Genomic DNA, 19,617 nt, shown 5'->3' with positions numbered 1-19,617 from the left:
TCCACCACACCCAGCTAATTTTTGTATTTTTATTAGAGTTTCATCATATTGGCCAGGCTGGTCTCGAACTCCTGACCTCGTGGTCCACCTGCCTCGGCCTCCCAAAGTGCTGGGATTACAGGCGTGAGCCACTGTGCCTGGCCTAGAACTTCATCTTTTTTGCTGAATACTATCCTCTTGGATGGATATATACTACATTTTCTTTATCCATTCTTCAGTTGATGGATGTTGGCGTTGTTTCCAGCTTTTGGCTGTTACGAGTAATACTATTGGGAATATTCATGTACAGGTTTTAGTGTGAATATATGTTTCAGTTCTCTCAGGTATACACTTATGAGTAAAATTGCTGGGTCATATAGTAATTCTATATTTAACTTTTTCAGAAGCTGCCAACTTGAAGCACAAAAAGTTTTAACTAGGAAAAAGTCCAGTGTATCTTTTTTGCCTCCTTCTGTTGCTTATGTTTTTGGTGTCATATTTAATTGCCTAATGCAAGGTGACAAAGATTTACCTTATGTTTTCTTCCAAGAGTTTTATTGTTTTAGCTCTTTGGGCAGTTTTGAGTTAATTTTTGTGGACAATGTGAGATGTTCATTTGCCTGTGAATAACTAGTTGTCTCAGTACCATGTGTTGAAAAGACTATTTTTTTCCCCATTGAATTGTCTTTGTACCCTTGTCAAAATCAACTGGCTGTAAGTGTATGGGTTTTATTTGTGGACTGTCCAGTTCTGTTCCATTGATCTGCACTTTTATCCTTATGGTGGTACCACACAATCTTGATTAACATAGCTTTGAGTACATTTTGAAATCACAGTGTTTGAATCTTCTAACTTTCTTCTTTTTGAAATTATTTTGGCTTTCTGGGTTCCTATGCATTTCCATATGCATTTGGGGATCAGCTTTTAAAGCCTACAAGACAGACAGCTGGAATTGTAACAGAGATGTAAAAATTTTTATTGAGGTAGCATTCAAGTAACATAAAATGAACTGTTTTAACATGAACAATTAAGTGGCATTTCATACATTTACAGTCTTGTGTGATTATCACCTTTATCTAGTTCCTAAACGTTTTTATTACTCCAACGTAAAATCCTATACCCATTAAGCAGTTACGCCCCATACCTCCATAAACGGTTAAAGTCCCTTATAACCACCAATCTGTTTTCTGTTTCTATGGATATATCTATTCTGGAAATTTCATATAAATGGATTCGGGTAGTATGTGACTTTTTTTCATTCCTGGAATAAATCCCACTTGGTAATAATGTAAAATATTTTAATATGATGTTGGGTTTGGTTTGGTAGTATTCTGCTGAGAATTTCTACATCATAAGGGATTGGATTATAGTTTTCTTTTCTGGTGATGTCTTTTTCTGGTTTGTTATGAAGATAATGCTGGCCTCCGAGAAGGAGGTGTGAAGTGTTTCCTCTTCTATTTTTTTTGGAAGAGTTTGAGAATATTCTTCTTGAAATGTTTGGCAATGAAACCATCTGCTCTTAAGCTTTTATTTGTTGGGAGTTTTTTTGATTGTTCAATCTCTTGACTTGTAGGTCTGTTCTGATTGTCCATTTCTCCTTGAGTCATTTTTGGTAATTAACATATTTCCAAGAATTTGTCCGTTTATTTTAGGTTGTCTACTTTTTTTGGTATATAGTTGTTCATAGTATTTTCTCATAATTCCTTTTATTTGTGTGAGATTAGTAGTATTTATCTCCACTTTCATTTCTGATTTTAGTTATCTCTATCTTCTTTTTCTTAGTCCAGCTAAAGGTCCGTTTAGTTGATCTTTTCATAGAACATACCTGTGGTTTCTTTGTTCTCCCCAGTAGTTTTTCTGTTCTCTATTTCTTTCACCTCTGTTCTAGCCTTTGTTTTTCTTTCCTAACCCTAACTGTTGGTTTAATTTACTCTTCTTTTGCTAGGTCCTGGAGGAGAGTTAAGTTAATCACGTCGTTCATGTGTCCTGTGCTGTTACTCCTTTGTCTTCAATTGTTAGTTACTGAGAAAGTTCTTTTGTCTTATATTATTAGTTACCGAGAGAGATGTTTACAGATGTGCCATTGTGACTATGGCTATGTTCATTTCTTGTTTTAGTTATGTCAATTGTTACTTCATATTGATGCTATATTATTAGGTGTTAGTACATTGTTATACTAGTTAAGAATTGTTAACATATTTTTGGTGGATTGGCCCTTTTATAATGCCCTTCTCACCTTCTCATCTTAAAAGTCTGTTTGTCTAATACTAGTAAAGCAACACTAGTATTTTTTTATGATCAGTGTTTGCATAGTACAACTTTTTTCTTTTTGTTTTTATTTTCAACCTTTTTTGTATCTTTATGTTGAAGTTACATCTCCACAAGACATTACCATTTTTGTTTCATGCAGTCAGTATTCATGATCTACCCAAAAGTTTTCTCTCTATTCTTTTGTATGTCTCTGCTTCCATCTGAAGGACTTTTTAATAACATGTAATTGGGTTTGTTTTTTTAAACTTTTGGAAAATCTTTATCTTTTTGAGTGTTTATCTGTTTGCATGAAATACAATAATTGACATATTTAAATTTAAATTTAGCATCTATTTGCATTATTTTTCCTCTCTTTTTAGCTGTCTTTTTCTCTATTTTTTTGCTTTCTTTTGTTTTTGACTGAGGAATTTTATTATAAGTTTTCCATTCTGTTTGTTTTTAATATTTATTTTCTATTATTCTTTTAGTTGTTGCTCTAGTGATTGAAGCAGACATCCTTGACTTATTAAAGTCAATGTAAATTAGCATTTATATCATTTTGTATGTAATAATACTTAGTTTACTTAACTCCATTAACTCCCTCCCAACATTTAAGCTATTTTTGTTGTACATTTTACTTTTACATGTTTTTTGAACCCCTCAAGACCTTACCATTCTTTTTTTTTTTTTCTTTTTTCTTTTTTGAGATGGAGTCTCACTGTGTTGCCCAGGCTTGAGTGGAGCAGCCCAATCTCAGCTCACTGCAAGCTTCGCCTCCTGAGTTCAATTGATTCTCTTCCCTTAGCCTCCCAAATAGCTGGGATTACAGATGCGCACCACCACGCCTGGCTAATTTTTTTTGTGTTTTTAGTGGAAACTGGGTTTCACCATGTTGGCCAGACTGGTCTTGAACTCCTGATTTCAGGTGATCTGCTCACCTCGGCCTCCCAGAGTGCTGGGGTTATAGGCATGAGCCACTGTGTCCAGCTAAAACCTTACCATGCTTGTTTCATACAGTCCTTATTCATGATTTAACCACAAATTTTCTCTTCAGTCTTTCCTATGTGTCTTCTTCCAGCTGAAGGATTTTTTAAAAACCAACAAGCTGGATGTGGTGGCTCACACCTATAATCCCAGCACTTTGGGAGTTCAAGGTAGGAGGATCACTTGAGTCCAGGAGTTCAAGACCTGCCTGGGCAACATAATGAGACCGTGTCTCTACACAAAGTAAAAAAAAATTAACCGGGGATGGTGATGCGCCAGTGCACTCCAGCCTGAGTGACAGAGTGAAACCCTGTCTCAAAAAACAAAAAATTTAAAAAAGATTAAAAACAAAATATAAACACAATACCATTATCACTCCTAATACAATTAACAATGCATCTTAATGCATTTCCTGAAAATTCAAGTGTGGCTCATTTTCTCTGATAGTTTCCAAAAGAATGTGTTTTTATAACTTTTTTTCTCAGAGTAATATCCAAACAAGACTCTCACATTGTACTTTGTTTATACTTCTTGTAATGTGATTGCTCCAATCCTGTTTCCCTTTCTTGTGTGCCACTTATTTGTGGAAGAAGGTGGGTTATTTGTCATTAGAATTTGCAACATCCCGAATTTGGCTGATTGAGTCCTTTTGGTATCTTTTAATATAGTCTATGTTTCTTTGTAATTCCTGTAAAATGGTAGTTACAACTAAAGGATCAATTGACGATATATTCAGTTTTTGGCAAGAATACTTAATAATTGTTGCTGTACTGTTTCCTAATGCATCAATCAAGCGGTACACAACATCTGGTTGTTAAGATTGATTAGTGGATTTTCTACGTAAATAATCATGTTATCTCTAAACATAGACAGTTTTATTTCTTTCTTCCAAATATGTTTTCCTTGTATTCCCCTGTCTTGTCTTACTGCATTGATTAAGACTTCTAGTACCATGTTGAAAAGCAGTGGTGAGAGAAGACATCCTTGCTTTGTTCCTGATATTGGTGGGAAAGCTTCCAGGTTCTTGCCATTAAGTATGATGTTAGCTGTAGGTTTTTTGTAGATATCCTTATTAAGTTGAGAAAATTTTCCTCTCTTTCTAGTTTGCTGAGAGTTTTTATTATGAATGGGTGGTGAATGTTGTTTTATGCTTTTTGGCATCTATTGATATAATCATGTGATTTTCCTTCCTTATCTTGTTGATGTGATGGATTACATTAACTGATTTTCAAATGTTGAATCAGCCTTACCTACAGATGGGTTGCAGACAAACAACCCATTCTGTTTGCTTACATACAAATGGCAAATGGGTTTTCTAGGAGTATTGTAGTGGAGAATTGTGAGAATCTCTATTGCATAGTGCTGGTCTTGTCTTTTGTTTGATAAGCAAGATGTCTATAGTTAGACTCTTTGGGACATTTGTCACATTAGGACCCCCTTCCCCTATGTTCTTGGGATATTCTGAACTTACCATTATGCTGGCTATCAGATTAACATTTCTGCATGTCGTTTTTTCCCCCATTATGAAATTTTTGCTCATTTATTATAGAAATTTGGGGCAATACAGGAAAACGTAAGAAACCCAAACAGGATAAATAAAAACACTTTATGAAATTTTTAAAAGCAGGCAGAGATAAAGAGAGATTACTTTCAAAAGAGCAACAATAGGCCAGGACTTGATTGCACAACAGAAATGAAAGCGCAAACCATGGAGCTTCAAAGGGCTGAAATTTGCCAAGAGCTGCCAATCTAGAAGTCTGTTCCTGATGAAAATATTTTTCCAGAGTGAAGGAGAAAAAAATGTTTTGAAGAAGACAGAATGCCTATTTAGTATAGGAAATAGGATAAAAATCAGTAAGATAAATGCATATATTAAGAAGTTAATTGGTACCAACAATATTTTTTTTAAAAAAGAAAAGAGCAGTGAATTAAACATAGAGTAAGTACTTGGAAGGAAATAAAAAGAGCAGAAGTTAAGGAAATAAAAAACATTCATAAAATAGGATTATAAAAAAGCAAAAGTTGGTTATTCAAAAAATCTTACAAAACTGATGGTTACCTGGCAAGCCTAGTTAATAAAATGAGAGATGATACAAATAAGTAATGTTAGAAATGAAAATGAAACATCACTATAGATCCTATAGACATTAAAAAGATAGGAGGATATTTTGAATTACTTTATGCCAATTAATTTGGGAATTTAGATGAAATATACAAATTCCTAGAAAATGAAACTTAAGAAAATTAATACTAGATGAAATGATCTACATGGATTTATACTTGTTAAGTAAATTGCTTTTTTATAAAACCTCGTCCAAAGGAAACTCCAGGCCCAGATGGTTTCACCATTGAATTATATCAGTTCTTGATGATACCAGTCATCAGGAGAACTAACACCAACCCTACACAGCTATTCCAGAGAGGAATAGTAGCTCTCTCCATCTTATTTTATTAGTTCAGAATAACCCCTTTTTTTTTTTTGAGATGGAATTTCACTCTTGTTGCCCAGGCTGGAGTGCGATGGCGTGATCTCGGCCCGCCACGACCTCCGCCTCCCAGGCTCAAGTGATTCTTGTGCCTCAGCCTCCCAAGTAGCTGGGACTATAGGCATGCGCCACCATGCCTGGCTAATTTTGTATTTCTAGTAGAGATGGGGTTTCTCCATGTTGGTCAGGCTGGTCTCGAACACCCAACCTCAGGGGATCCGCCTGCCTCAGCCTCCCAAAGTGCTGGGATTACAGGCATAAGCCACCGCATCTGGCCAGTTCAGAATAATCTGTTTACTAAATTCTAAGAAGAATAAGACAAAAGTGATTTTTACTCAGAAGCATAGAAGCAACTATTTTAAAGAAAAGATCAACAAACTAAAGACAGCAGTCTATAAAACCATGAAAAATTAGCTTTATTCTAAGAATGCAAGTTTTGTTTAATATGTAAAAAGCAACCTATTTATAATGTCACAATAAAAAGAAATATGGTAGGATAAGCTTAATAGATGCATAAAATAATTTGACAGAAATCAATATCTATTTATGGTTAAAGTCTTACAGCAAATGAAGATTAGAAGGAAACTTCCTAATCTGATAAAGATGTTTACCCATAAAAGTCATACTTCATGAGCAAATGTTTAAAACCTTACTGTGCAGAATAAGACAAGCATACCTACTGTCTTTATCACCACTTCCATTTAACATGGAATCAAAGTCCTGGCTGGTGGTAAAAGACAAGAAAAAGGGGAAAAAGAGGATTGGAAAGGAAGATGTCATTTTTAGTAAATAAATATGTACATATACAATCCCTTCCAAAATTTGTAATTATTCACTTTAATAAATGTATTTTACAAGACTGCTATATACACGGTCAGCTTACAAAAATCAGTTATATTTCTGTATACCAGTTATTAAAATATCAGTTAAATATTAGTTAAAAGAGGAAAAATAGAAAAGATACTACCATAACAAAGCATCACAAGTATATTACTTGTAGGAATAAATCTATGGAAAGAAGGTTTTGACTTTTATATTGAAAACTACAAAATATTATTGAGAGAAATTTTAAAGGACCTAAATAAAGGTAATTATTTTGGCAGATTCAGGGTTGTAAAAGTATCATTTCTCCATACATCGGTTATATTTAGTTATGGTAGACACTAGTTACATGTGTCCACTGAGTACTTGAAACGTGGCTGCCCTGAATTGAGCCGTGCCATGCATTGGAATTCAAAGACTACACTTGATCTTAGCCAAAAGGCCGGGAAGCGATGGAATTCAAAGACTTAGTCTGGTAAAAAGAATGTCAGGTATCCCAATATTTAAATAGTGATTGCTTCTTGAGTTGATAATTTTGGGGATATGTTAAGTTAAAATACATTAAAAAAATAATTTCACCTGTGAACTTATATTTTTATTGAACAACACTGGCTTATAGATTCAATGCCATATCAAGCAAAATCATATAAAGGGTTGTATATGTTTGTGGAAATTAATAAGCTGATTCTAAAATGTACATGGATATGCAAAGGGCCAGGAAGAGCCAAGATACTCTTTCAGAAGGATGACATAAGAGAACGTGCCCCACTGTAGGGCTTTTCAATGTTGGCACCATTGACATTTTAGACTGGATAGTTCTTTTTAGGAAAAGGACTGGGGAGACTGTCCCATGCATTGTAGGATATTTAGCAGCAGCCCTGGCCTTTACCCACTAGATGTCAGTAGCAGCCCCCATTTGTGAAAACCAAAAAATTTTCTCAAGGTGTTGCTAATTGTCCCCTGTGGTGCGGAATCGCTCCTGGTTGATAACCATCTCTATTGGATATCAAGTCTTAGTATAAAGCAAGAGTAATTAAAAGTGAGATATTGAGACAATGAGAAACAGATCAGTGGAACAGAATAGAAAAAACCAGAAGCAGACCCTCACATGCATAGACAATGATTCTATCATATTTATTGCAGTGGACTATCCATATGTTAAATAAGTTTAACCTAGCAATACCACACGCAAAAGTCAGTTGTGGTGGATTTTTGACACAAATGTGAGTGGCAATATGATAAAACTTCTAGAAAAAAATGTAAGAGCTTTTCTTCATGCTCTTGATAGCATGGAATGATCCTTTAAAGAGACACAAGAAACCCTAATATGAAAGAAACGCTAATAAGAAAAGAAAGTGGAAATGTATGACAATTAGGAATTCTTATTGATCAGAAGACATTGTGAAAAAAAGGAAGCTGTAAAGTGGATGAAATTATTTCTAATACATTTATAACAGAGCTTTTCTTTCCAGAAAATGCAAATAATTTATTGAAAATCAGTTGGAAAAAAGACAGATATTCCAGTAGAGAAATATTCAAGACATTTGAACCAGTACTTCACAAAAGCAGAGATACAGATGGCCAGAAAACAGATGAACTCAGCTTGCTTACATCACAGGCGGATGCAAGGCAAAACAATGCAAAAGTGTTGAAAACTAGCAACGCTAAGTGTTGTTGAAGATAACCAACCAAAACTCTGGTACAATATGAATGAAAGTGTGGCAAAATGACTTTGGCAATCAGATTGCCAATATCTGCTAAGGTGGAATGTATTCATATCCCATGACCAGCATTTCCGTATTTAGGTAGATCCTAGAAAATGTGTGTTCTTGTGCATCAAGAGACAGGTACAGCCAGGCACGATGGCTCATGCCTGTAATCCTAGCACTTTGGGAGGATTGCTTGAGCCCAAGAGTTTGAGAACAGCCTGGGCAACAAAGTGAGAGCCTGTCTCTACAAAAAATAAAAATAAAACAAAAGCTAGGAGCAGCAACATGTGCCTGTAGTCTCAGCTACTCAGGAGGCTGAGACAAGAGGATCCCTTGAGCCTGGAAGGTTGAGGCTGCAGTGAGCTGTGCTTATGCCACTGCACTCCAGCCTGAGTGATGGAGCGAGACCCTATCTCAAGCCAGGAAAAAAAAAAAAAAAAAAAAAAAGGAGGTCGGGGAGAGAGAGATGAGTACAGTAGCGCTCAGGGCAGCAGTATTTTTTAAGAAACCCAAAGTAGGGGGTTAAAATCGTTCACTAGTAGTATATTCATACAATGTGGCCATAAAGATGTATCTGTGGTTACACATAAGTACCACGCACTCTACTGGGCCACTGGAGCTCCAGTAACATAGAACAGCATGAATGAATCTCGCAAACATCAAATTCAGTGAAAGAAGCCAGACACAAAAGAATGTATGTCACAGTAGCATTTTATGTAATTTCCTTAAACAGGCAAAACTAAACTCTGGCATTCAAAGAGATAGCTGCATTGTTTTACAATAGCTAAAACCTGGAAATAATCCAAATGTCTAGGGAATGATTGAATATCTTGTTGTATATTCATGCAACCCAATACTAGATAATGAAAATGAGCAAACCTAAACATGCAGCAACATGGGTGAATTTTTTTTCATGTGTTTACAGTGTGGAGTGATAGATGCCAGATACAACATAATATATGATTCCACTGACATAAATTCCGAACACAGGCAAAAACTAGACTATCATGTTAAAGTCAGAATATTAGATATCAGTCAGGTAAAGGGAGTGGATAGTGACTGGGAGGAGCAGAATGGTGTTTGGGTGATGAGCATTTTGTGATAATCCCTGGAGTTATACATTTGTGTTTTGTGTACATTTCTCTTTGTATGTTTCATTTCACAGTTTTAAAAGATTTAGCAAAGTGAGAGCCTGTTCTGGTTCCTACTGTTGCAATGACAGGTGAGCCCCAAAACTGGGACTTAGCATGGGAGGGTTTTTGGCTTCATCCAGGAAAGAATTGAAGGGCAAGCCCGTGGCATTAGATGGGAATCTTTTATTGAAGGGTACAGCTCCTTGCAGAGCAGGGCTAACTCATAGGCAGTACACCCAGAATGGGCATTGTATGGGCTCTTGGCAACTGTATTTATATGCATATAAATGCACTTCAATTACATGCAAATTAAGGGGCAGACCAATGCAAATAAAGGGGTGTGTTATTTAGAACTTTCTAGGAAAGGGGCAGTAACTTCTGGGTTGTTGCATGGCATCTGTAAACTATCATGGCCCTGGTGGGGGTGTCTTATGCTAATGAACAAGAAGGCTGTCTTGGGATCACCCTAGTGGCCATCTGCTGGTTCCTGCTGGTTTCTTCACTTCATCCTGTCTGGACCTGTTTTGGTCAGCAGGGTTGTGACCAGAAAACAAGTCCTGCCAGTCTCCCACCTCGCTACTGCTTGGGTTCACACCCCAGCTTTGCTGCTCTCCAGCTGTATAACTTCAGGCAATTTACTTAACAGCTGTGAGCCTCACCTTCGTATGTGTAAAGTGAAGATAATAATCCAATCTATTTTGTGAGATTTGTTGTAAAGATTAGACAAATATTGGAATCTTTGCCAAGCTACAAAGTACTTTATAACAACAGCTGGCACATAGTAAGGGCTGAGTAATTGCAAACTCCTGCTATTATTTTTATGGTTACCGTTGCCAGTTTATTTGTTCAGATGAATTGTAAACTCTCATTGGAATTACATTATATTTATAAATCCATCATGGCTCTCCATGTAGATGAGTTTTTGTTTAGGTCTCTTAGGAAAGTTTATTTTATTCACTGTCCTGCATGCTGTTTCATAATTTCATCGTTAGGCATTTATATTTTATATATCTATATATATAGATATATATATATAGATATATATATATAGATATATATATTTTTTTATTTTTTTTATTTTTTTGAGACAGGGTCTTGCTCTGTCACCCAGGCTGGAGTGCGTTGGTATGATCATGGCTCACTGCAACCTCTGCCTTCCAAGCTCAAGCAATCTTCCTGCTTCAGCCATCCCCGGCTATTGTATTTTTTTGTAGTGATGGGGTCTCTTTATGTTGCCCAGGCTGGTCGCGAATTCCTGGCCTCAAGTAATCCTCCAATCTTGGCCTTCCAATGTGCTGGGATTACAGGCATGAACCACTGCACCCAGCTGAATCACTAGCCATTTTATAGATGCATTTTATAATTATAAGTAGAATATGGTTTCTCTTGAATTTTGTAATTGCTGATTGCTGGCATATAATAGCTAATACTTGGTATGATACACTGCTGCCAAGCTTGGTTCTAGATTCCACGTGCTAAATGCTACATTCAGGCAGAAACTAAGAACAGAGAGGTAACGATATCTAGTACATGGGTTGGGATTCATTCTGACCCCAGTGTCCATATTTAACTCACTGCTGTATGCTTGGAAAGCTGTTGGTTTTTATATTTTTATTTGGTAACTGGCCTAGTCTCATTTTTAGTTGATTCTCTTAGATTTCCAAGAAACCAGTTATATTATTTATAATTAATTATTTTTTGTATATCCTCCGGTAATTCTTATCCTGGCCTTGTTGCTTTGATCATAACTTGTAGAAAGGTGTTTTTTTAAGAAAGAGTAGAAATTCTTCTGTTAGTCCAGCTAAATAGAAATGCATCTCTTTATTTATTTATTTATTTATTTATTTATTTGAGACAGAGTCTCACTGTGTTGCCCAGGCTAGAGTGCAGTGGCACAATCTTGGCTCATTGCAATCTCCACCTCCTGGGTTCAAGCAATTCTCTTGCCTCAGCCTCCCAAGTAGCTGGGATTACAGGTGCCTGCCACCATGCCCAGTTAATTTTTGTGTTTTTTAGTAGAGATGAGGTTTCACCACGTTGGCCAGTCTGGCCTCGAACTCCTGACCTCAAGTGAGCCACCCACCTTGACCTCCCAAAGTGCTGGGATTACAAGCGTGAGCCACCACACCCAGCCCCTCTGTTTATTTAGCCAGTAAGAATAGTGTTGACTATTGACTGGAGAATGTTGTGGATTTTTTTTTTTTTTAATGTTAAGGATGTGTTTTTTTAATTACTGAATTTACCAAGTGGCATTTGATTTGCTCATTCTATTTTGTTTTAAAAGCAGGGATGGCTTTTAAACTATATCAAATACCTTTGGGTATCTATGAAGATGATTGTGTGGTTTTTCTGTGTTGAACTACTAGTATAATGAATTGTATTACTGTATAGCCTAATATTGAATTGTTTTTGCATTCCCGGAATGTTTAGCAGAATGCTGAATTTTAATTGCTGAAATTTCTATAACAGTTTTACATACGTACGTATGAGTGAGATTGGTCTGCAGTTTTCTACTATTTTTGTTAGCTTTTGGCATTGGAAGAATTACAAGCATGTAGAGGGAATCTGGAAGATTTCTGTCTTTCCTTGCATGATATACTGCATTTTAGAAGGAACTTTACACATATGAGTAAATATGCTTGGAAAACATGAATTTCTGGTGTGGCTGCCTAATATTCCTTATTAACGATCTCTTAGTTTTCTTCAATGAAGATTTCAAGTGTTTCTTCTTTTTTATAAATGTTAGAAGTTTTCAAACATAGACTAAAGTAATAAGATTGGTATCATTTTGTGCATCCCTTTCACTTTACTTTTTTTTTTTTTTCTTGAGTATTTTGAGCGTTGCTACTTAAGGTGTGGTTTGAGGGTTGGTAGCCTGGATGTTACCTGGGCATTTGCTACAGATGCGTGTAATCATGTACATAGAACCACATACATCCCATCACCTTTGCCATAGTCTGTTGGTTACAGGCAAGTCACAGGTCCTGCACCTACCCAAGGGGTGGGTCTCACTTTAGATTTTAAGCCATTCTTCTTATTATTTTTATTTATTTATTTATTTATTTATTTATTTATTTATTTATTTATTTATTTATTTTGAGACAGGGTCTTGCTCTGTCTCAGTGCAGTGGCCGTGATCTCAGCTCACTGCAACCTCCACCTCCCAGGCTCAAACGATTCTCCTGCCTCAGCCTCCCAAGTAGCTGGGATTACAGGTGCGTGTCGCCACGCTTGGCTCATTTTTGTATTTTTAGTAGAGATGGGGTTTCACCATGTTGGCCAGGCTGGTCTCAAACTCCTTACCTCAGGTGATCCCCCCACCTCGGCCTCCCAAAGTGCTGGGATTACAGGCATGAGCCATCATGCCCGGTCTTAAGCCATTATTAATAATGTTGTCGGCCAGGCGCGGTGGCTCAAGCCTGTAATCCTAGCACTTTGGGAGGCCGAGACGGGCGGATCACGAGGTCGGGAGATCGAGACCATCCTGGCTAACATGGTGAAACCCTGTCTCAACTAAAAAATGCAAAAAAACTAGCTGGGCGAGGTGGCAGGCGCCTGTAGTCCCAGCTACTCAGGAGGCTGAGGCAGGAGAATGGCATGGACCTGGGAGGTGAAACTTGCAGTGAGCCGAGATCGGCCACTGCACTCCAGCCTGGGCTCCAGCGAGACTCCGACTCAAAAAAAAAAAAAAAAAAAAAAAATTGTCCTGAGATTTTTTAAATGTCTTTGAATTTTTAATCATTTGTTTTGGGTTCTAAAAGAGAGCTACAAAGTCAGGGTGTAAGCTTTTTAAAGGCTTTAATGCCTGTTGTCTAATTACATTTTCAGAAATCTAGCTTGGCACAATGGTGTACGCCTGTAATCCCAGCCCTTTGGAAGCCTCAGGCATGAGCATCACTTAAGGCCAAGAGTTCAAGACCAGCCTGGATAACATAGCAAAACCCCATCTCTAAAAAATTTTTTAAGCTTAGCCAGGCATGATGACATGTGCCTATAGTCCCAGCGCTTGGGAAGCTGAGGCAGGAGGATCACTTGAGTCCAGGAGATTGAGGCTGTAGTGACTTAAGATTGTACCACTGCGCTCCGGCCTGGACCACAGAGCGAGACCCTGCTCTAAAAAAATAAAGAAGAAAAGAAAGCAAGCCAGTCCCTCTTGTGGTTATATGGCACACAAATGGCAACATTGACAATCCATCCATGTGCCTTTTCTGCCAGTAAGAAATGCCAAGAGATCATTAAATAATGAGAGAGTAGGAAAGAAGATAGGACTTATTAACAATTCTTGTCACTAACAACTTGGGTGATTATTACCTGAAGGCCTAGAGGATATTTGAATTAATTTTTTGTAGCCCAACACTGTTTGGTCAGCTTATCATTCCTTACTAAATGTAGTTCAGTGTGTCTGTGTCAAGAAACCTTTGGGTGCCTGGCATAGCCTTAAGTGCCGTGGGGGAGAGAATATATATGTCCGTATCGCTTGTGCCTTCCATAAGGTATGTTAGAATCATAGTGTTTATTTTTGTTTCATCTTTCCTCAAAATACAGCTTCAGTTTACAAAAGTTCATGATGAGTTTTGCCCATCCTGGGTTCTTTGGGTTGAAAAAGCTTGAGAAACCCTCTAGGTTAAGAGATGACATCCACCAAGATAACAACAAAGTTGTCTTTTCCTTTGTTTTAGCAACAACGAACTGTCTACAGACTGACGCTCGTGAAAGCATGGAACGTGGATGAGCTCCAGGCCTACGCGCAGCTCGTGTTTCTGGGGAATCCTGACTTCATTGAAGTGAAGGTAAGCCCCTGCTCACTCTGGTGGCCGTGGTGGAGTGACAAAGAATCGTGGTGCTTCGTTGGCCATGGTGGAATTAACACCTTGTAAAACTCTAGAGGTCCCAGGAATTTTATTGATGTATTCATTTCATGGTCGGTATTCATCAAGAACCTGGCATTGTTCTAGGCCTTAGGGATAATAGCTGTCAAGAAGACCAAGCTCTTGCTCTTATAAAGCAAGTGTTTTAGTGGGAGGATGGACAGTCGACACAAAATGAGTCATTAAAAACCATGTAGTGACATGAATATGCTGAGAAATAAAATAGTGTGGTGGTGAGTAATTGGTTGGCTTTTACATAAACTTTTATTTCAGACATATACGGAAGTAGAGAGATTGGTCTAATGAACCCCTATCCACCCATCACTCACCTTCAAAACTGATCAACTCAGGATCCAGAGTTGTTTCAATTATACCTTTACCCATTTTCTCTGCTCTTAGCCCAGATTATTTTAAAGCAAACCACCAGAATTAAATCATTTACCCACAATTGTTTCAGCATATATTCCTAAAAGATATCTATGCTTATTTTATTTCATTTTTATGTTATGTTATGTTATGTTGTGTTGTTTTTATTTTATTTATTTTGAGACAGGGACTTGCTCTGTCACCCAGGCGGGAGTACAGTGCTGTGATTGTAGCTCACTGCAGCCTCCAACTCTTGGGCTCTAGCAATCCTCCTGCCTCAGCCTCCTGAGTAGCTGGGACTAGAGGTTGCACACCACTGTGCCTGGCTCATTTTTATTTTTTTGTAAAGAGAAGGTCTCACTGTTTTGCCCAGTTTGGTCTCAAACTCCTGGCCTCAAGCGACCCTCCTGGCTCGGCCTCTCAAAGTGCTGGGATTATAGGTGTGAACCACTGTGCCCGGCTGATGTGTATTCTTTTCAAACAGTTATTCAGAGTGCTGAGCTCATACCCAAAAATTTTCAACTGAAAATTTTAATTTCCTCTTCCATGGGTTTTTTTATCCTCTTAGAAATCACTTTGCTGTATAAAATGGATCATGCATCTTGGCTGATGCCCTATGTTTATATTTTAGATTCTGTTGATTGCATGTTCCTGTGCTTCCTGTATTTCCTGTGGATTGGTGCCTATAGTTAGATCAAGAGAAGATTGATTACATTCAGGAGTACATGTGTGTGTGGGTTTGTTTTATATTTCAGGAATATTTCACTGGTGGTCTTGTATACTCCAATCAGGAGTCACATAATGTCTGCTTGCCTCTCATATTTTTGCAAGTCTTTCTTTGGGATAGATACCTATGAGTGTATTGCTGGGTCAAAGGGTAAATGCATATATTATTTTACTAGATATGGTGGTTGACTGTTTTAGAGAAGCTTTTCTGAGATGACATTTTATTTTATTTTATTTTATTGTTGTTTGAGATGGAGTCTTGCTCTGTCACCCAGGCTGGAGTGCAGTGGCACGATCTTGGCTCACTGCAACCTCCGCCTCCCAGGTTCAAGCGATTCTCCTCCCTCAGCCTCCCAAGTAGGTGGTGCTACAGCTGTCCACTACCACACCTGGATAAGTTTTCTATTTTTGATAGAGACGGGGTTTCACCATGTTGCCCAGGCTGGTCTTGAATTCCTGACCTTGAATGATCCACCCACCTCAGCCTCCCGAAGTGCTGAGATTACAGGGATTGGTGCTGAGATTACAGGGATTAGAGCTACCGTGCTGGGCCTGAGATGACATTTTAAAAACTGATACGTAAGTGGTCAGCAAAAGCCTGGGGTAAGGGCATTCCGGGCAGGTGGTGCTAGTCCACGGAGGTCCTGTGCTATCCTAGTAGAGCGGCTGAGGTTGGCAGTGGCACAGGATGAATCAGAGCAGTGGGCCGGGGCAGCTTTTAGGAGGCCTTTCAAGCAAAGATAGGGGATTGGATTTTAAACTAAGTTTGATGGTAAGCTTTTTAAATATAGGTGCACTAGGAAAGGGCGTGAAGCTGGGGAGAGATGCAATCTGATTTGTGATTTTAAAAGATCACCCCACTGTTGCAGCATGGCTTGGTTATAGAGGGCAGTAGAGTAGGCAGAACAGTCACGAAGTGAGTGGTTAGTCCAAGCAAGAGATGGTTTGGGGAAGGTCAGTGGGACTAGGGCTGGAGAGCAGTGGGTGCATTTAGGATTCGTTTTGGAAGCAGAACAAATGAAACTTTTTGCTAGATTATAGGTATGAGCTGAAAGAAAAAAGAATCAAGAATAGCACCTGGGTTTTTGGCTTAAGCCATTGCGTGGATGGTGAAACTGTTTGCTGAGATACAGGAAACCAGGAGGGAAAAGGGGACATATTTGGGGAGAAATTTTAAGCTCCCTGTTGGCCACGTTAAATTTGAGATATCTTTTAAATATCCAAGTAGAAGTTTAAATAGATCGTAGGTTTTATAAGCTCAAAATTTCAGGGGTAAGATAGGACTAGAAATAATGATTGGAAGTAATGGCTTTTTTGGGCAACTAAGAGTCCACAAGACAAGAGAAGTGATGAGAAAATGTACCCTGTCTGGGAAAGCCAGCTCTGCTCATTTCCGTTTATGGCTTTGAAACTGAACGCTCTCTGTGTCATATCAGAGGTTTTACAGCTGTCTTTTGGTGAGTTTAGCTTTTGGTGTTGCTCTAGAGGTGTGGGGAGATGGGAACAGATGAAATACTCCTGTCTGAGTATGTAACATTTTATCTCTGGTCAGGCTGAAGACACTCTTGAAATTGCTCTTAATTTCAAAAGGCTACTCTTGGCAAGAGCTCTAATGATGCAAAGATACAAACTGCCCCTGAAAATATGTGTCAGCTTAAGCAAACCTTGCCAACATCAGAGATTAGTGGTGTTTCAATTTACGATTTAGCTATTAAAGAATGCTGCCTCAAATTATGTTGCAGTAAAACCTCTATTATAATAAAGCAGCTTGGCTGGATCTCCCCTTTTTTCATTTCCCTCCTTTCTTCCCCCCTGCCCCGCCTCTCCCCTCTCCTTTCTTACTTTTGTAGTCATGTTTTTCTATAAAGAACAGGTATTTTAAATCTGAAAAAAAAATCAGTCAGCATTATTTTTTAAAGAAAGACAGCTTTCTTTAAACAGCATAATTTTAAAGAAGTATTTTTTAAAGAAAGACAGCTTTCTTTAAATAGTATAATTCTCTGGTGAATATTACTTGGTTCACCAAACTATGAACATCATTAGGAAATAGATAAAAGCCTTCTGTCTATAGCTGAGATGTGTTTTGTTTCGTTTTTCTGAGACAGTCTTGCTCAGTTGCCCAGGCTGGAGTACAGTGGTGCAATCATGGCTCACAGCGGCCTACAGCTCCTGGGCTCAAGTGATCCTCCCACCTCAGCCTCCCAAGTAGCTGGACGACAGATGCACACCACGACGCCTGGCTAATTTAAAACATTTTTGTATTTATAGAAATGGGGTCTCACTGTGTTGCCCAGGCTGGTCTTCAACTCCTGGCCTCAAGCAGTTCTCCTATGTTAGCCTCCCAAAGTGCTGGGATTATAGACATGAGCCACTGCACCCAGCCTAGCTAAGATGCTATTAACAACAAAGTTTTCTTTCAAAATTTCCATTTTATTATTTTGTCCTTGCATTCAACAATATTTTTGAGATCTCTCCATGTGATAGGCCTTGTTAAAGCACTGGAGATGAAAAATTTTATATGTATGTGCTATTTGGGAAATGAATGTTTTATTGAAAATAGGCAAAAATCTATAAAAGTAAAATGACCTACTCTGAGAGATTTTATAATTGAAAACTCTTGGAGAAATGTATAACCAAAATTAATTTTTTTTTTTTTTTGAGACAGGGTCTAACTCTGTCTCCCAGGCTGGAGCACAGTGGCACAATCTCGGTTCACTGCAACCTCTGCCTCCCACGTTCAAGCAATTCTCATGCCTCTGCCACCCAAATAGCTGGGATTACAGGTGTACACCACCATGCTTGGCCAATTTTTGTACTTTTTGTAGAGACAGGGTCTTGTCATGTTGCCCAGGCTGGTCTTGAACTCCTGAGCTCAGATGATCCGCTTGCCTTGGTCTCCCAGAGTGTTGGGATTACAGGCGTGAGCCACCGTGCCTGGCTTAAAATTAAATTTTTGATGATAAAATATAATGTAATAAATAACAGTTCATGTTACATCAGAGGGAGGCACATTCAGTCATGTCAGATCTTTCATAGAAGACCCCAGGGAGAAGGGTCCTGCAATGAATGTGAAATGCCTGGTCACTAGAGGGTTAGTCTCATGCTTTGTTAACTTACCTGTCATTCGTCTAGCAAGTTAATGAGATGTCTTCCTTTGATGCTGTAGTAGCAAAAGGATGTTTACAGAATATAGCATACTGCTACTAAGAGGCAAAACAAATTCTAGAATAATATTTATTATGCAATTCCATTTTCTTTTTTTTAATTTTTATTTTAAATCGTTGATTGCATTTTCAATGTTGTATGTTCAGATGTATTTATGTAAGAAAAGTATGGAAGGATATATGTCAGATCGTTAACAGTTATCTATTTGAGAGAAGGGGGAAGGTTTATTAATTTTACATTTTGTAATTATATATTGTGTGGATTATTGCAATGAGCATACATTGGTTTGTAATTCAAAAGACAAATGAAATAAGTAAATGGAGAAGGCATGCTTTTCCTGTTCAATAGGATTAAACTACAGAACGTCTGGAAAGACATCTTTTTGTTGTTGTCTTATTAATTAAAGTTAAAAGTTTCTAAAATAGAGGAGTTTTAAAAATTATTACCTGGGCCTAGTGGCTCATGCCTGTAATCCCAGCACTTTGGGAGGCTAAGGCAGGTGGATCACTTGAGGTCAGGAGTTCGAGACCAGCCTGGCCACATGGTGAAACCCTGTCTGTACTAAAAACACAAAAATTAGCTGGGCATGGTGGCGGGTGCCTATAATCCCAGCTATTCGGGAGGCTGAGGCATGAGAATCACTTGAACCCAGGAGGCAGATGCTGCAGTGAGCTGAGATCATGCCACTGTACTCCAGCCTGGTCAAAAGAGCAAGACTCTGTCTCAAAATAAATAAATAAATAGATAGATAGATAGATAGATAGATAGATAGATAGATAGATAGATAACAACAACAATAATAAGGCCTCTCCATAAAACATTTGATAAGAACTAGCAATATAAGGCCGGGCACGGTGACTCACACCTGTAATCCCAGCACTTTGGGAGGCCGAGATGAGCGGATCACGAGGTCGGGAGATCAAGATCACCCTGGCTAACACGGTGAAACCCCGCTCTACTGAAAATACAAAAATTAGCTGGGCGCAGTGGCGGGCACCTGTAGTCCCGGCTACTTGGGAGGTTGAGGCAGGAGAATGGTGTGAACCCGAGAGGCGGAGCTTGCAGTGAGTGGAGATCGCACCACTGCACTCCAGCCTGGGCGACAGAGTGAGACTCCGTCTCAAAAAAA

General features: G+C 38.3%; 1 protein-coding gene across 1 annotated transcript in view; it reads left to right on the top strand.

Moving 5' to 3' along the window:
• The window catches only part of LOC105548711 (S-adenosyl-L-methionine-dependent tRNA 4-demethylwyosine synthase), a 268,689-nt gene that overhangs the window by 198,309 nt on the left and 50,763 nt on the right, over nucleotides 1–19,617 (top strand). Inside the window, exon 14 of the mRNA XM_011992876.1 lies at nucleotides 14,043–14,153. Coding sequence (XP_011848266.1) covers nucleotides 14,043–14,153 — 111 coding nt within the window. The remainder of the gene's footprint in view (nucleotides 1–14,042; nucleotides 14,154–19,617) is intronic.

This window comes from Mandrillus leucophaeus, unplaced genomic scaffold (genome assembly GCF_000951045.1).
Source record: "Mandrillus leucophaeus isolate KB7577 unplaced genomic scaffold, Mleu.le_1.0 Scaffold42, whole genome shotgun sequence".
Taxonomy (NCBI): Eukaryota; Metazoa; Chordata; class Mammalia; order Primates; family Cercopithecidae; genus Mandrillus; species Mandrillus leucophaeus.
Note: the sequence above shows the minus strand (reverse complement) of the source record. Positions and strands in the feature narration are given on the sequence as shown.